Source organism: Lipotes vexillifer, unplaced genomic scaffold (genome assembly GCF_000442215.2).
Source record: "Lipotes vexillifer unplaced genomic scaffold, Lipotes_vexillifer_v1.1 scaffold365, whole genome shotgun sequence".
Taxonomy (NCBI): Eukaryota; Metazoa; Chordata; class Mammalia; order Artiodactyla; family Lipotidae; genus Lipotes; species Lipotes vexillifer.
Genome location: NW_006781263.1, coordinates 974444 through 989995, shown reverse-complemented (window position 1 = coordinate 989995; position 15552 = coordinate 974444). Strand labels below are relative to the sequence as shown.

The following is a 15552-nucleotide window of genomic DNA, read 5'->3' as shown; positions in this document are numbered from 1 at the left end:
CCCGCCGGGGCGGGCGGGGCTGGGAGCTGAGGCTCGGGCTTCGGTCGGAGCGCACAGAGAGGACTGGGGTTGGCGGCGTGAACACAGCCTGCAGCGGGTTAGTGCGCCACGGCTGGCCGGGAGGGAGTCCGGGGAAAAGTCTGGAGCTGCCGAAGAGGCAAGAGACTTTTTCTTCCCTCTTTGTTTCCTGGTGTGCGAGGAGAGGGGATTAAGAGCGCTGCTTAAAGGAGCTCCAGAGACGGGCGCGAGCCGCGGCTGTCAGCGCAGACCCCAGAGACGGGCATGAGACGCTAAGGCTGCTGCTGCTGCCTCCAAGAAGCCTGTGTGCGAGCACAGGTCACTATCCACGCCTCCCCTGCTGAGATCCTGTGCAGCCCGCCACTGCCAGGGTCCCGGGATTCAGGAACAACTTCCCCGGGAGAACGCACGGCGCGCCTCAGGCTGGTGCAACATCACATTGGCCTCTGCCGCCGCAGGCCCGCCCCGCACTCCGTGCCCCTCCCTCTCCCCGTCCTGAGTGAGCAGAGCCCCCGAATCAGCGGCTCCTTTAACCCTGTCCTGTCTGAGCGAAGAAGAGACACCCTCAGGCGACCTACACGCAGAGGCAGGGCCAAATCCAAGCTGAACCCCAGGAGCTGTGCGAACAAAGAAGAGAAAGGGAAATTTCTCCCAGCAGCCTCAGGAGCAGCAGATTAAATCTCCACAATCAACTTGATGTACCCTGCATCTGTGGAATACCTGAATAGACAACGAATTATCCCAAATTGAGGTGGTGGAATTTGGGAGCAACGATATTTATATATTTTTCCCTTTTTCTCTTTTTGTGAGCGTGTATGTGTATGCTTCTGTGTGTGATTTTGTCTGTATAGCTTTGCTTTTAGCATTTGTCCTAGGGCTCTGTCTGTCCGTTTTTTTTGTTTTTGTTTTTCCTAGTATAGTTTTTAACACTTGTTATCATTGGTGGATTTTTTTGGTTTGGTTGCTCTCTTCTTTCTTTCTTTTTTAAAATTTTTTATTATTTTAAAAATATTTTTTAATAATTATTTTTTATTTTAGTAACTTTATTTTATTTTATCTCCTTTCTTTCTTTCTTTCTTTCTTTCTTTCTTTCTTTCTTTCTTTCTTTCCTTTTTTTCTCCCTTTTATTCTGAGCCATGTGGATGACAGGCTCTTGGTGCTCCAGCCAGGCATCAGGGCTGTGTCTCTGAGGTGGGAGAGCCAAGTTCAAGTCACTGGTCCACAAGAGATCTCCCAGCTCTACGTAATATCAAATGGTGAAAATCTCCCAGAGATCTCACCTCAACGTCAAGACCCAGCTCCACTCAATGACAAGCAAGCTACAGTGCAGGCCACCCTATGCCAAACAACTAACAAGACAGGAACACAACCCCATCCATTAGCAGAGAGGCTGCCTAAAATCATAATAAGGCCACAGACACCCCAAAACACACCACCAGACGTGGACCTGCCCACCAGAAAGACAAGATCCAGCCTCATCCACCAGAACACAGGCACTAGTCCCCTCCACCAGGAAGCCTACACAACCCACTGAAGTAACCTTAGCCACTGGGGACAGACACCAAAAACAACGGGAACTACAAACATGCAGCCTGTGAAAAGGAGATCCCAAACACAGTAGGTTAAGCAAAATGAGAAGACAGAGAAACACACAGCAGATGAAGGAGCAAGGCAAAAACCCACCCAACCTAACAAATGAAGAGGAAATAGGCAGTCTACCTGAAAAAGAATTCAGAATAATAATAGTAAAGATAACCCAAAATCTTGGAAATAGGATGGAGAAAATACAAGAAACGTTTAACAAGGACCTAGGAGAACTAAAGAGCAAACAAACAGTGATGAACAACACAATAAATGAAATTTAAAATTCTCTAGAAGGGATCAAAAGCAGAATAACTGAGGCAGAAGAATGGATAAGTGACCTGGAATATAAAATAGTGGAAATAATTACTGCAGAGCAAAATAAAGAAAAAAGAATGAGAAGAATTGAGGACAGTCTAAGAGACCTCTGGGACAACATTAAATGCACCAACTTTCGAATTATAGGGGTCCCAGAAGAAAAAGAGAAAAAGAAAGGGACTGAGAAAATATTTGAAGAGATTATAGTTGAAAACTTCCCTAATATGGGAAAGGAAATAGTTAATCAAGTCCAGGAAGCACAGAGAGCCCTTTACAGGATAAATCCAAGGAGAAACACTCCAGGACACATATTAATCAAACTATCAAAAATTATACACCAAGAAAAAATATTAAAAGCAGCAAGGGAAAAGCAACAAATAACATACAAGGGAATCCCCATAAGGTTAACAGCTGATCTCTCAGCAGAAACTCTGCAAGCCAGAAGGGAGTGGCAGGACATATTTAAAGTGATGAAGGAGAAAAACCTACAACCAAGATTACGCTACCCAGCAAGGATCTCATTCAGATTTGATGGAGAAATTAAAACATTTACAGACAAGCAAAAGCTAAGAGAATTCAGCACCACAAAACCAGCTCTACAACAAATGCTAAAGGAACTCCTCTAGGCAGGAAACACAAGAGAAGGAAAAGACCTACAATAATAAACCCAAAACAATTAAGAAAATGGTAATAGGAACATACATATCGATAATTACCTTAAATGTAAATGGAGTAAATGCTCCAACCAAAAGACATAGACTGGCTGAATGAATACAAAAATAAGACCCATATATATGCTGTCTACAAGAGACCCACCTCAGACCTAGGGACACATACAGACTGAAAGTGAGGGGATGGAAAAAGATATTCTATGCAAATGGAAATCAAAAGAAAGCTGGAGTAGCAATTCTCATATCAGACAAAATAGACTTTAAAACAAAGACTATTACAAGAGACAAAGAAGGACACTACATAATGATCAAGGGATCAATCCAAGAAGAAGGTATAACAATTTAAAATGTTTATGCACCCAACATAGGAGCACCTCAATACATAAGGCAAAAACTAACAGCCAAAAAAGGGGAAATCGACAGTAACACAATCATAGTAGGGGACTTTAACACCCCACTTTCACCAATGGACAGATCATCCAAAATGAAAATAAATAACGAAACACAAGCTTTAAATGATACATTAAATAAGATGGACTTAACTGATATATATAGGACATTCCATCCAAAAACAACAGAATACACATTCTTCTCAAGTGCTCATGGAACATTCTCCAGGATAGATCATATCTTGGGTCACAAATCAAGCCTTGATAAATTTAGGAAAATTGAAATAGTATCAATTATGTTTTCCAACCACAATGCTATGAGACTAGATATCTCTTACAGGAAAATATCTATAAGAAATACAAACACATGGAGGCTAAACAATACACTACCTAGTAACCAAGAGAACACTGAAGAAATCAAAGAGGAAATTTAAAAATACCGAGAAACAAATGACAATGAAAACACGATGACCCAAAACCTATGGGATGCAGCAAAAGCAGTTCTAAGAGAGAAGTTTATAGCAATACAATCCTACCTCAAGAAACAAGAAACATCTCAAATAAACAACCTAGCCTTACACCCAAAGCAACTGGATAAAGAAGAAGAAGAACAACAACAACAACAAAAACCCAAAGTTAGCAGAAGGAAAGAAATCATAAAGATCAGATCAGAAATAAATGAAAAAGAAATGAAGGAAACGATAGCAAAGATCAATAAAACTAAAAGCTGGTTCTTTGAGAAGATAAACAAAGCTGATAAATCATTAGCCAGACTCATCAAGAAAAAAAGGGAGAAGACTCAAATCAATACAATTAGAAATGAAAAAGGAGAAGTAACAACTGACACTGAAGAAATACAAAAGATCATGAGGGATTACTACAAGCAACTCTATGCCAAAAAATTGGACAACCTGGAAGAAATGGACAAATTCTTAGAAATGCACAACCTGCCAAGACTGAATCAGGAAGAAATAGAAAATATGAACAGACCAATCACAAGCACTGAAATTGAAACTGTGATTATAACTCTTCCAACAAACAAAAGCCCAGGACCAGATGGCTTCACAATCGAATTCTATCGAACATTTAGAGAAGAGCTAACATCTATCCTTCTCAAACTCTTCCAAAATATAGCAGAGGTAGGAACACTCCCAAACTCATTCTATGAGGCCACCATCACCCTGATACCCAAACCAGACAATGATGTCACAAAGAAAGAAAACTACAGGCCAATACCACTGATGAACAAGGATGCAAAAATCCTCAACAAAATACTAGCAAACAGAATCCAACAGCACATTAAAAGGATCATACACCATGATCAAGTGGGGTTTATCCCAGGATATGCAAGGATTCTTCAATATACGCAAATCAATCAATGTGATACACCATATTAACAAATTGAAGGAGAAAAACCATATGATCATCTCAATGATGATGCAGATGAAATGCAGAGAAAGCTTTTGATAAAATTCAACACCCATTTATGATAGAAACCCTCCAGAAAGTAGGCATAGAGGGAACTTTCCTCAACATAATAAAGGCTATATATGACAAACCCAAAGCCAACATTGTCCTCAATAGTGAAAAAGTGAAACCATTTCCACTAAGATCAGGAACAAGACAAGGTTCCCCACTCTCACCACTATTATTTAACAGAGTTTTGAAAGTTTTAGCCACAGCAATCAGAGAAGAAAAAGAAATAAAAGGAATCCAAATTGGAAAAGAAGAAATAAAGCTGTCACTGTTTGCAGATGACATGATACTATACATAGAGAATCCTAAGGATGCTACCAGAAAACTACTAGAGCTAATCAATGAAGTTGGTAAAGTAGCAAGATACAAAATTAATGCACAGAAATCTCTGGCACTCCTATATATTAGTGATGAAAAATCTGAAAGTGAAATTAAGAAAACACTCCCATTTACCATTGCAACAAAAGGAATAAAATATCTAGGAATAAACCTACCTAAGGAGACAAAAGACCTGTATGCAGAAAATTATAAGACACTGATGAAAGAAATTAAAGATGACACAAATAGATGGAGAGATACACCATGTTCTTGGATTGGAAGAATCAACATTGTGAAAATGACTCTACTACCCAAAGCAATCTACAGATTCAATGCAATCCCTATCAAACTACCACTGGCATTTTTCACAGAACTAGAACAAAAAATTTCACAATTGTATGGAAATACAAAATACCCCGAACAGCCAAAGCAATCTTGAGGAAGAAAAACCGAGCTGGAGCAATCAGGCTCCCTGACTTCAGACTATACTACAAAGCTACAGTAATCAAGACAGTATGGTACTGGCACAAAAACAGAAATATAGATCAATGGTACAGGATCGAAAGCCCAGAGATAAACCCATGCACATATGGTCACCTTATCGTTGATAAAGGAAGCAAGAATATACAATGGAGAAAAGACAGCCTCTTCAATAAGTGGTGCTGGGAAAACTGGACAGCTACATGTAAAAGAATGAAATTAGAACATTTCCTAACACCATACACAAAAATAAGCTCAAAATGGATTAAAGACCTAAATGTAAGGCCAGACACTATCAAACTCTTAGAGGAAAACACAGGAAGAACACTCTATGACATAAATCACAGCAAGATCCTTTCTGACCCACCTCCTAGAGAAATGGAAATAAAAACAAAAATAAACAAATGGGACCTAATGAAACTTAAAAGCTTTTGCACAGCAAAGGAAACCATAAACAGGACGAAAAGACAACCCTCAGAATGGGAGAAAATATTTACAAATGAAGCAACGGACAAAGGAATAATCTCCAAAATTTACAAGCAGCTCATGCAGCTCCACATCAAAAAAACAACCCAATCCAAAAATGGGCAGAAGACCTAAGTAGGCATTTCTCCAAAGAAGATATACAGATTGCCAACAAACACATGAAAGAATGCTTAACATCATTAATCATTAGAGAAATGCAAATCAAAACTACATTGAGATATCATCTCACACCGGTCAGAATGACCATCATCAAAAAATCTACAAACAATAAATGCTGGAGAGGGTGTGGAGAAAAGGGAACACTCTTGCACTGCTGGTGGGAATGTGAATTGGTTCAGCCACTATGGAGAACAGTATGGAGGTTCCTTAAAAAACTACAAATAGAACTACCATATGACCCAGCAATCCCACTACTAGGTATATACCCTGAGGAAACCAGAATTCAGAAAGAGTCATGTACCAAAATGTTCATTGCAGCTCTATTTACAATAGCCCGGAGATGGAAACAACCTAAGTGCCCGTCGTCGGATGAATGGATAAAGAAGATGTGGCACATATATACATGAAATTGAGTTATTTGTAGTGAGGTGGATGGACCTAGAGTCTGTCATACAGAGTGAAGTAAGTCAGAAAGAGAAAAACAAATACTGTATGCTAATACATATATATGGAATCTATAAATAAATAAATAAATTAATTAATTAATTAATAAATAATGGTCGTGAAGAACCTAGGGGCAAGACGGGAATAAAGACACAGATCTACTAGAGAATGGACTTGAGGATATGGGGAGGGGGAAGGGTAAGCTGGGACAAACTGAGAGAGTGGCATGGACATATATACACTACCAAATGTAAAATAGATAGCTAGTGGGAAGCAGCCGCATAGCACAGGGAGATCAGCTCGGTGCTTTGTGACCACCTAGAGGGGTGGGATAGGGAGGGTGGGAGGGAGGGAAATGCAAGAGGGAAGAGATATGGGGACATATGTATATGTAAAACTGATTCACTTTGTTATAAAGCAGAAACTAACACATCGTTGTAAAGCAATTATATACTCCAATCAAGATGTTTAAAAAAAAAAAAAAAAAAAAGATGACCTCAACAGAACCAAAAACTACCAGAAACTAAAGGTTTAAAGTACATGTGGCGGGACTTCCCTGGTGGCGCAGTGGTTAAGAATCCGCCTTCCAATGCAGGGGACACAGGTTCGATCCCTGGTCTGGGAAGATCCCACATGCCACGGAGCAACTGAACTGGTGCGCCACAACTACTGAGCATGCACTCTAGAGCCCACAAACCACAATTACTGCAGCTCGCATGCTCTAGGGCCCACGTGCCCCAGCTACTGAGCCCAAGTGCTGCAACTACTGAAGCCTGTGCGCCTAAAGCCCGTGCTCCACAACTAGAGAAGTCCCTGCTCTCTGCAACTACAGAAAGCGTGCACGCAGCAACAAAGACCCAAAGCAACCAAAAAATAAAAATTAAAAAAATAAAGTACACGTGGCTTACACGGTTACAGAAAACCCGTATTTGAAGGAGGGTGAGAATCACCATTCTTCTCTACCGTCAGATTTATTCATAAAAAGCAGAAGCACCTTCAACGCTTCTCAAGCTTTAATGGGTATAGAAGTCAAGCGGGGCCCTTGTTCACAACACAGACTCCCAGGCAAACAGACTCAGAAGGCCGGGGGCAGGGCTCCAATCCTGCATTTCAGCAAGTCCTGGGTGGGTACTCATCCATGGACTGCACTTGGAGTAGAAGCAGCAGCTCTGAAACACAGAACTCTCCCTGCACTAGGGTGAGGCCAGGTGCAGGAAGGTACAAGATGCATGTCCGTGATGGCCTTGCGGGGCTGCCAGCCACGCCAGATGGTCGTCCTTGACATCACGGACCAACAGACCCTTGTGAGGCCTCGCTGACGAAAAGCCGAGCGTGAGCCCCACAGGCCGGGGGCCCCAGAGCCTCACCACACAGGGCCTGGCCTACAAAGGATGCAGTACTGCTCCTGGAGCTCCCGGACTTCTGGCTGTCAGTGCCTGGCGGGGGGGAGAAGGGGAGAGGGACATGACATCTGGGGGCTTTCAGGGACGGGGCAGGCGGGGAAGGCCCGTGAAGGCAGGGTAAATCTGGGGTAAATCTGGTGCCAGGGACCCAGCTGCAGGCACGGCCAGTGTTCTTCCAGGTGGCTCCACACTCACATCTCTTAGCTTCATTTTGTGACATATGAACTTCCTCCAAATTCACTGCTTAACACCAATATATATATATTTTTTAAATACTAATACATCTGGGATGTAAGGTGTGAGTTTGTCCTTCCTCCATGTTTCTGTGGAAAAGTCTTCAGGTCAGCTGGCCTCCTCCCTCTCCTGCGGCCAAGCTCAGGTGCCTGAAGTGGCCCTGTGGTTTGGGCTTTTAAAGAGCAGAGGGAATATTACTCAGCCACAAAAAGAAATGAAATTGAGTTATTTGTAGTGAGGTGGATGGACCTAGAGTCTGTCATACAGAGTGAAGTAAGTCAGAAAGAGAAAAACAAATACCGTATGCTAACACATATATATGGAATCTAAAAAAAAAAAAAAAAGTCATGAAGAAACTAGGGGTAAGATGGGAATAAAGACGCAGACCTACTAGAGAATGGACTTGAGGATATGGGGAGGGGGAAGGGTAAGCTGGGACAAAGTGAGAGTGGTATGGACATATATACACTACCAAAGGTAAAATAGATAGCTAGTGGGAAGCAGCTGCATAGCACAGGGAGATCAGCTCGGTGCTCTGTGACCACCTAGAGGGGTGGGATAGGGAGGGGGGGAGGGAGGGAGACGCAAGAGGGAAGAGATATGGGGACATATGTATATGTATAACTGATTCACTTTGCTATAAAGCAGAAACTAACACACCATTGTAAAGCAATTATACTCCAATCAAGATGTTAAAAATAATAATAATTTTTATAGATTTCCAAAAAAAAAAAAAGAGAGCAGAGGGAAGAAGCCAGTTCCGATACCGTGTTCCCTTTATGAGCTGAGCGATCCTACAGGCAAAACTACCATTCCTAACATTTGTAAAGCTCTTTGTGTTGAGAACTTAAAGAATTAAAAATCTAAGCTTGCTCTAGAGAACAGTGACCCGCTGCCATGGCCACAAGAGAGACAGGAACAAGAGTAAAAGTGCAAAGTGCAAAGACTGGACACGCTGAGAACCGGGTGTGCAGTTGTCAGTGGGCTGGCGACAAAACTCAGAGCAACAAAGGAAAGCTCCCAATGACGGCTCAGATGGGAATGGTGACAAAGGTCATGATCTTCTAAAGGCACGGAAACTACTTTGGTTTGTGAGTCTTTAATTTTTCAGAAAAGAACCCAGGTGTACATGATTTGCTCCAACTTTATATGTAAGTGATTAAAACAAAACAAAAAAAGAAGCTGACACTGCAAATGGTTGCAAAGAAAAACTAGGGCCATGCTGCAACCAGGACCAATTTCCAGACAAGTGTTGAAAATCTCATCATTTTAAAAACTTAAACTTAAACTGTTAATAAAAGCGATACATGTACATAGTAAATAAGAGAGAGAGTGTACAAGGAAAGAATGACTGTGAATTAAGTAATTAAGCCACTAAGAACAAGGCCATTACCTCAGGCAGACCCATGGCCCGACCTTGATCCCCTGTCATCTGGTTGCTCTCATCAGCGTGTATTTATTCACAAAGAGAAGCCCAAGTCGTAAGAAAATGCCACCAATACACACTACGTAAGAATGCAGAGAGCATAAAGAATAATCTAATGAAAGTTTCACCTGAGTCATAGTAAAATTTAAAATCTCAGTGATAAAAAATTAACTATACTTTCTATTGTGGAAGTAATGCATGCCCATAATTTTTTAAAAATCAAACATAAATGAACAACCCAATCTTAAAAAAGGGCAGAAGATATGAAGGGACACCTCACCAAAGTAGACATACAGATGGCAAATAGAAAATGAAAAGATGCTCAACACCATAAGTCAGTATGGAAACGCAAATTAAAACAAGATACCACTACCCACCTATGAGAATGGCGAAAATTCAAAACACTGACAAATGCTGGCGAGGATGTGAGGAAACAGGAACTCTCCTTCGTTGCTGGCGGGAATGCAAAATGGTGGAGGACTTTGGAAGACAGTGAGACAGTTTCTTACAAAACTCAATATTCTCACCATACAATCTAAAGTTGTGCTCTTTGGTATATACCCAAATGAGCTGAAAACGTACACCCATACAAAAACCTGCACATAGATTCATAATTGCTGAAATTCATAATTGCCGAAACTTGGAAGCAACCAAGCTGTCCTTCAGTAGGTGACTGGATAAATAAACTGTGGTCCATCCAGACAATGGAATATTATTCAGGGCTAAAAAGAAATAAGCTATCAAGCCACGAAGAGACATGGAGGAACATTAAAATATTCATCACTAACTGAAAGAGGCCAATCTGTAAAGGCCACGTACTGTAGGATTCCAACTATGACTTTCTAGAAAAGGCAAAACTACGGGGACAGGAGAAAGACCAGTGGTTGCCAGAGGCTGTGGGGAAGGAGAGAGGGATGGATAGGGGGAGCAGAGGGCATTTTTAGAAACTACTCTGTATGATAGTATGGTGGTGGCTACGTCATTGCACATTTGTCCAGACCCAGAGAGTGTACAACAGAAGAGTGAGCCCTCATGTAAACCATGGACTCCAGCTGATAATGGTGAGTCCCTGTAGGTTCCTTGGTGGTACAAATGGTATAGCTCTGGTGTGGGATGTTAACTGTGGGAGAGTCTGGGGGGGGACCGGGGAAGGGGTCTGTAGGAACCCTCTGCACTTTCTGCTCAGTTGTGCTGTGAGCCTAAAACTGCTCTAAAAAATAAAGTTTATTAATGAAAAAAATCAAACGGAACCGACAGACATAAAGCAAAGGGTACGTCGCCATCTACACCCCTCACGTCTCCGTCCTGCTCCCCAGAAGCACAAAAGGTTAATAAAGTCCCATGGACCCTTCTAGAACATCTTTACATATGCAAGATAAAAACTAGATATGATGGTCCCCCAGTTTCCCTCTCTCTTTCTCCCTTTTAATAACTGAGTCAACTGAGTTTTCACCGGGCGCACATCTGACCCTCCAGCAACTTGTCCCCCGGCCTCCCCCGCGGCTCGGCAGGGCCATGCAACCAACTTCCCGAGCACAGACTGCGACGAGAAGTGATGTAACTTCCGTAAGAGGCCAGTCTTCTCCTCCCTTGCTCTTTGCACCCTTCCCCGCGGCTAAAATGTGACTACGGTGCCCTAAGCCGGCTCACAGCACCAGGAGGAAAAGAGCTCACTCTGACGGCGGTCTACCACTTGTGTGCCCCATGGGCCCCTCTGACAGTCTGGGGATGCTTGGGACCCCTTCTCAGACTGATGCTTTTCAACGTGTAAAATCAAAGACAACAAATTATATCAAGTAGAGCTATCAAAATGTTTTTAAAAATGTGTGTTTTGGTAATATCTGTGCCTCCTCATTAATGCATCAAGTAACAAGTTTTCGTTGAGAATAAATTTACTGAAATTTCACAGTATGATGAGCATCCATATTTTGAGACATCTGCGACAACTGTAAGGTGATACGAGAATATCCGTGACTTCCATGGGCTACAAAGCCACGGCTTCACTGACACTTCTGAGGTTTGTTGCCTCCGTTCACAGTGGAAGGACACGTCAAACTTCAATCAGAGGTTAGTAACAGAAAGATGTAATTTTTCTTCCCATCCAAATTCGCAGACCCCTGACTCTCCACACAGACAGTAGGTGAGACCCTTGCTCTATGAGATGGAGGAGCAATGAGAGAAGGAACTGGGTCCCTGGACAGCTTCGTGGGGAAAAGCCACAACTCTCCTTAAACCACCTGCTCCTGTCTGGACCACTGTGTGGTAGAGGCGGAACTGTCCTCTGGCTCAAGCCACTGTGCTTTAGGGTGTCTCTGCTACAACAGCTTTACGCTGAAAACACAGCATAGGAAGCAATACGTGAGGCAGTTATGAGCTGGCTCTGGAAGCCAGCTGCCTTCGTTCCAGTTCCAGCTCTGCTACTTTCTGCTGTGTGCATTTTGGACTAGTTACTTAACCTCTCTGTGTCTCAGTTTCCTTACCTGTAAGATGGGGATAATAATAATGGTATCGAGCTAATAAGGTCACTGTGCATAAAGACACATGGAAAGTGATTAAGAAAGTCCTTGAAACACTACAAACCTTCCATAAATGTAAGCTGTCATTACGATTATTACTATTATCATCTGACCCTTGCTTTTCTCACCATCCCAGATATTATTCTATACAGTATGATATAGATCGGTTTTTATTTTTTCAAAATCTGCATAATAATGTACTGAATGAATATGCCAAAATTCATTTAACCATTCCCCAATTATAAAGTGATCATTTAGAAGGTTCCTCAAAGTTTCACTTAAAAGGCTAATATACCAATTATAGAGAAAGCTCTCTGAAACTACTCTACCAATCCCTTTGTCACAAGATTTTGTAGCAGCTTTACTGAGGCATAATTTACATACAATTAAATATACCCATTTTAAATGCACAGTTTGATGAGCTCCATAATATTTTGTAAGAATGAGACTATGTGAATAAGACAGTATTAACTTGAAAAAGTTAAATTATAGAAAATGGACGGTATTGACATTGTTCCTGTAATAGATCTACTGTTCACTTTCTATTGATCGAATTGGTCCTATCCCAAGATGGAAGTGTGGGGAGCAGCTCCATTGCCCATTTCTCCAGAAAAGCCTCCACATTTGTATAGGTGCTGCACCCCTCCCCCACCCAGCCCTGAGCTTTGGGACCAGACCGAGGATGCCAACCAGCAGCCTCTGACCCAGTGATGGGTTCAAAGTCAGCCAGCAGAGGGCCAATCTGAGCCACTGAGATGCAGTAAGACTTCTGTGCTGGGGCTTCTGAACAGAAGCATCCCCACCACTCTTCACCTGGTGGACTTAAGTGATAAGGGGTCTGGAGCTACCTCACTCATCCCGCAACCACTGTGTCTGAGAAGGGGTCACCTCGGAAGAGACAGATCTAACAGGGCTAATAATCCACATATGAAACCTGAATTGCCCTCGGAGTCTTCCCTTGGTTCTGTGTAGTAATAAATTCTCCAGTTACTTAAGCCTATTTGATGGGTTTCAACCACTTGCTATATCCAAGGTTGGTGTAGGAAAATTCCAAAATTTAGTCAATGTGAGAAAGGAAATTAAAAATCACCCATGACAGTCCTCCTACCACCCCGAGGCAACCACGGGCCATGTCTAGCGCCGCTGGCCGGGTTCCCCAGGAGGCAGCGTCACACAGAGATCCGCATGCTGGGGGTGATGAGGGTGGCTCCTGGGACCCTCCACACCTATGGGGAGGGGCAGGGCAGGACGGGCAGAAGTGAAGACGGACTGCAAGCCATGGGGTCACAACAAATGCCCAGCTGACACCTCGGGGGCATCCTGGCCCTGGGAAGACCCTTCAGAGGTGTCCCTCCCCCCCGCTCCACACACACAGACTAGTTGCTGGATGCAGGCTGCCCTCAGGAGGGCGGACCTTGGGCAAAGCCCTCTCTTCTGTGCAGGGCAGTCTCCTCGGCGGGGGACCCAGCTTTGAGCTGGTGGCACCCACACATCTTGCAGGTGTGAAATTAGTCCTGAACGAGGGGGCCTGGCGGCATGAACTACATCTGCACGTGTCTTTTTAGTCTACTTTGTTCATGCATTTTTTGCTTCTTTAGAAATTTTGGTCACATTTAAACGCTGTTTTATTTGATAGGTTTTCTACCCTAACATTACATTCTGAGCATTTTCTAATCATTAGATATTCTTAAAATGAACTGTAAGCATAGTTATAGATTACTTCCTATAGGTACCATAAAGTATTTAAACATTCTCTTACTACTGGATGTTTAGAGTATTTCCAATGTTCTTTAATCCTCAGATGTAAATTTTTGTTTGCATCTCTGCAACAAGTTTCCTAGGATATGTTTCTAGGAGTGGAAGTAAAGAGTGAAAGAATATAAACTACCTTAATGTTCTGGCCAAATTGCCCTTTGAAATTTTATGTCTATTTACATTCTGACAAGAGTTACATTTTTCTCATTAGAATTGAATGTTTCTATATTCTAATTCTTGCCAACTGACCAAAAATGATGTCTCATTCTTGCTTCTGTTTCTTTTCCCTTATTAGCAATAAGTTTGAAGATTTTTTTAATACCCATTGATTTTTAATTTTTTTTCATATGCAAACAGTCTGGCCATTTGTGGGGGGCGGTCAGTTTTTCTATTTTGGTGTTAAATAGTCTTCTAACTGATTTATTAAAGCTCTTTATATGTAAAATATACCAACCTTGTGTCCGTTATATTTGTTAAAAATATCCTTCCATTAGTCAGCTGAATTTTAATTAAATTAGAGTGGTTCTGAAGTTTCATATAGTAAAAAAAAAAAAATCTTAATTTTTTTCTTCCATGTTCTAAAAAGACCTTCCCCATCCTGAGGCACAATAAAGTTCAATCTTCACTCACACTCCTTGTCTAGAACTCAGTGTTGATCCTCAGGAAAGCTTCCTCTGACTGGACTGAATCTCCCAATGATACGTCTCCATAGTCCCACAGACCCACTGCTGGTACACCCATCACAGATGCAGTTTTACTTTTACAGGAGTGTTTATAAGCTTTGAAAGGATGTGGGACAACCAGTAGGCTGTTCACTGCTGTATTCTCAGAGTCTGGCCCAGAACCTAGCACTGTAGGTAACAGTTTCTAATTTTTAACTATTGCAATATCCACATTTAACTCTTCAATCACTTGGGAATCTATTTTACTGTAGAATATGAAGAACATTTCTGTCTTTATTTTGTCCCATCATTTACAAAATAATCCTTCCTTTTCTCACTGTAACACAAATGCCATCATATACATCAGTCTATAATACCTTTACACACAGACACACGTTCAATTCTTACTCTGTTGGGGTCTGCGGTGGGACTCTTTCTTGTGTTACCTTGTTCCAGCCATAGAAATGTCAACATGGCTATTGTTTTGACTATTCTGGAGTTAGATTATGCTCTAATATCTGACTGGACCAGCAACTTTCACCATGACTCTTCCCCTAAATGGACTGGTTAAAATCACTTGATCAAGTCCTCTGCCAATAAGACAATTTTAAAAATAAATCATTAAATTAAAATGTCACAGAGCTCCTGTTCCATTCTCTTTTTTTAACTTCATGGACTATCTTTTGGCCAAACGTGCATCTGCTTACTTGAGCAATCCTGCCCGATGGAAGACGTAGAGATCCTGGTCCAGGGTGCAGTTGTTGAAGGGGACAATCTTCATGAAGTTCTGTATGAGGACAAACTCAGGGGTGAGATGTGGCAGAGAAATGATGCAGAAGTTCTTGTCCTGGAGTGATTGGAGACCAGATAAAAATCATTTATCACTAAACAAATTCCTGACATAAAACACTAAATAGGAGTAAAATGTGTAAAGGAGATGGTATTCAAGTTAAAGATTCCTATCATTTGGAAAGTAATCAGAAAATTCAGGGGATAAGCAATTGCAAGAATATGGAGAAGGGCTTCCCTGGTGGCGCAGTGGTTGAGGGTCCGCCTACAGATGCAGGGAATGCAGGTTCGCGCCCCAGCGGGAAGATCTCCCACATGCCGTGGAGCGGCTGGGCCCGTGAGCCACGGCCACTGAGCCTGTGTGTCGGAGCCTGTGCTCCGCAACGGGAGAGGCCACAACAGTGAGAGGCCCACATACCGCAAAAAA

The 15552-nt window shown here is 42.2% G+C and overlaps 1 protein-coding gene across 1 annotated transcript in view; it reads right to left on the bottom strand.

The window, feature by feature from the left end:
* Nucleotides 1-15552, bottom strand: part of CFAP61 (cilia and flagella associated protein 61) — a 270087-nt gene that overhangs the window by 171105 nt on the left and 83430 nt on the right. Inside the window, exon 12 of the mRNA XM_007454529.1 lies at nt 15044-15183. Within this exon, the coding sequence (XP_007454591.1) occupies nt 15044-15183 (140 nt within the window). The remainder of the gene's footprint in view (nt 1-15043; nt 15184-15552) is intronic.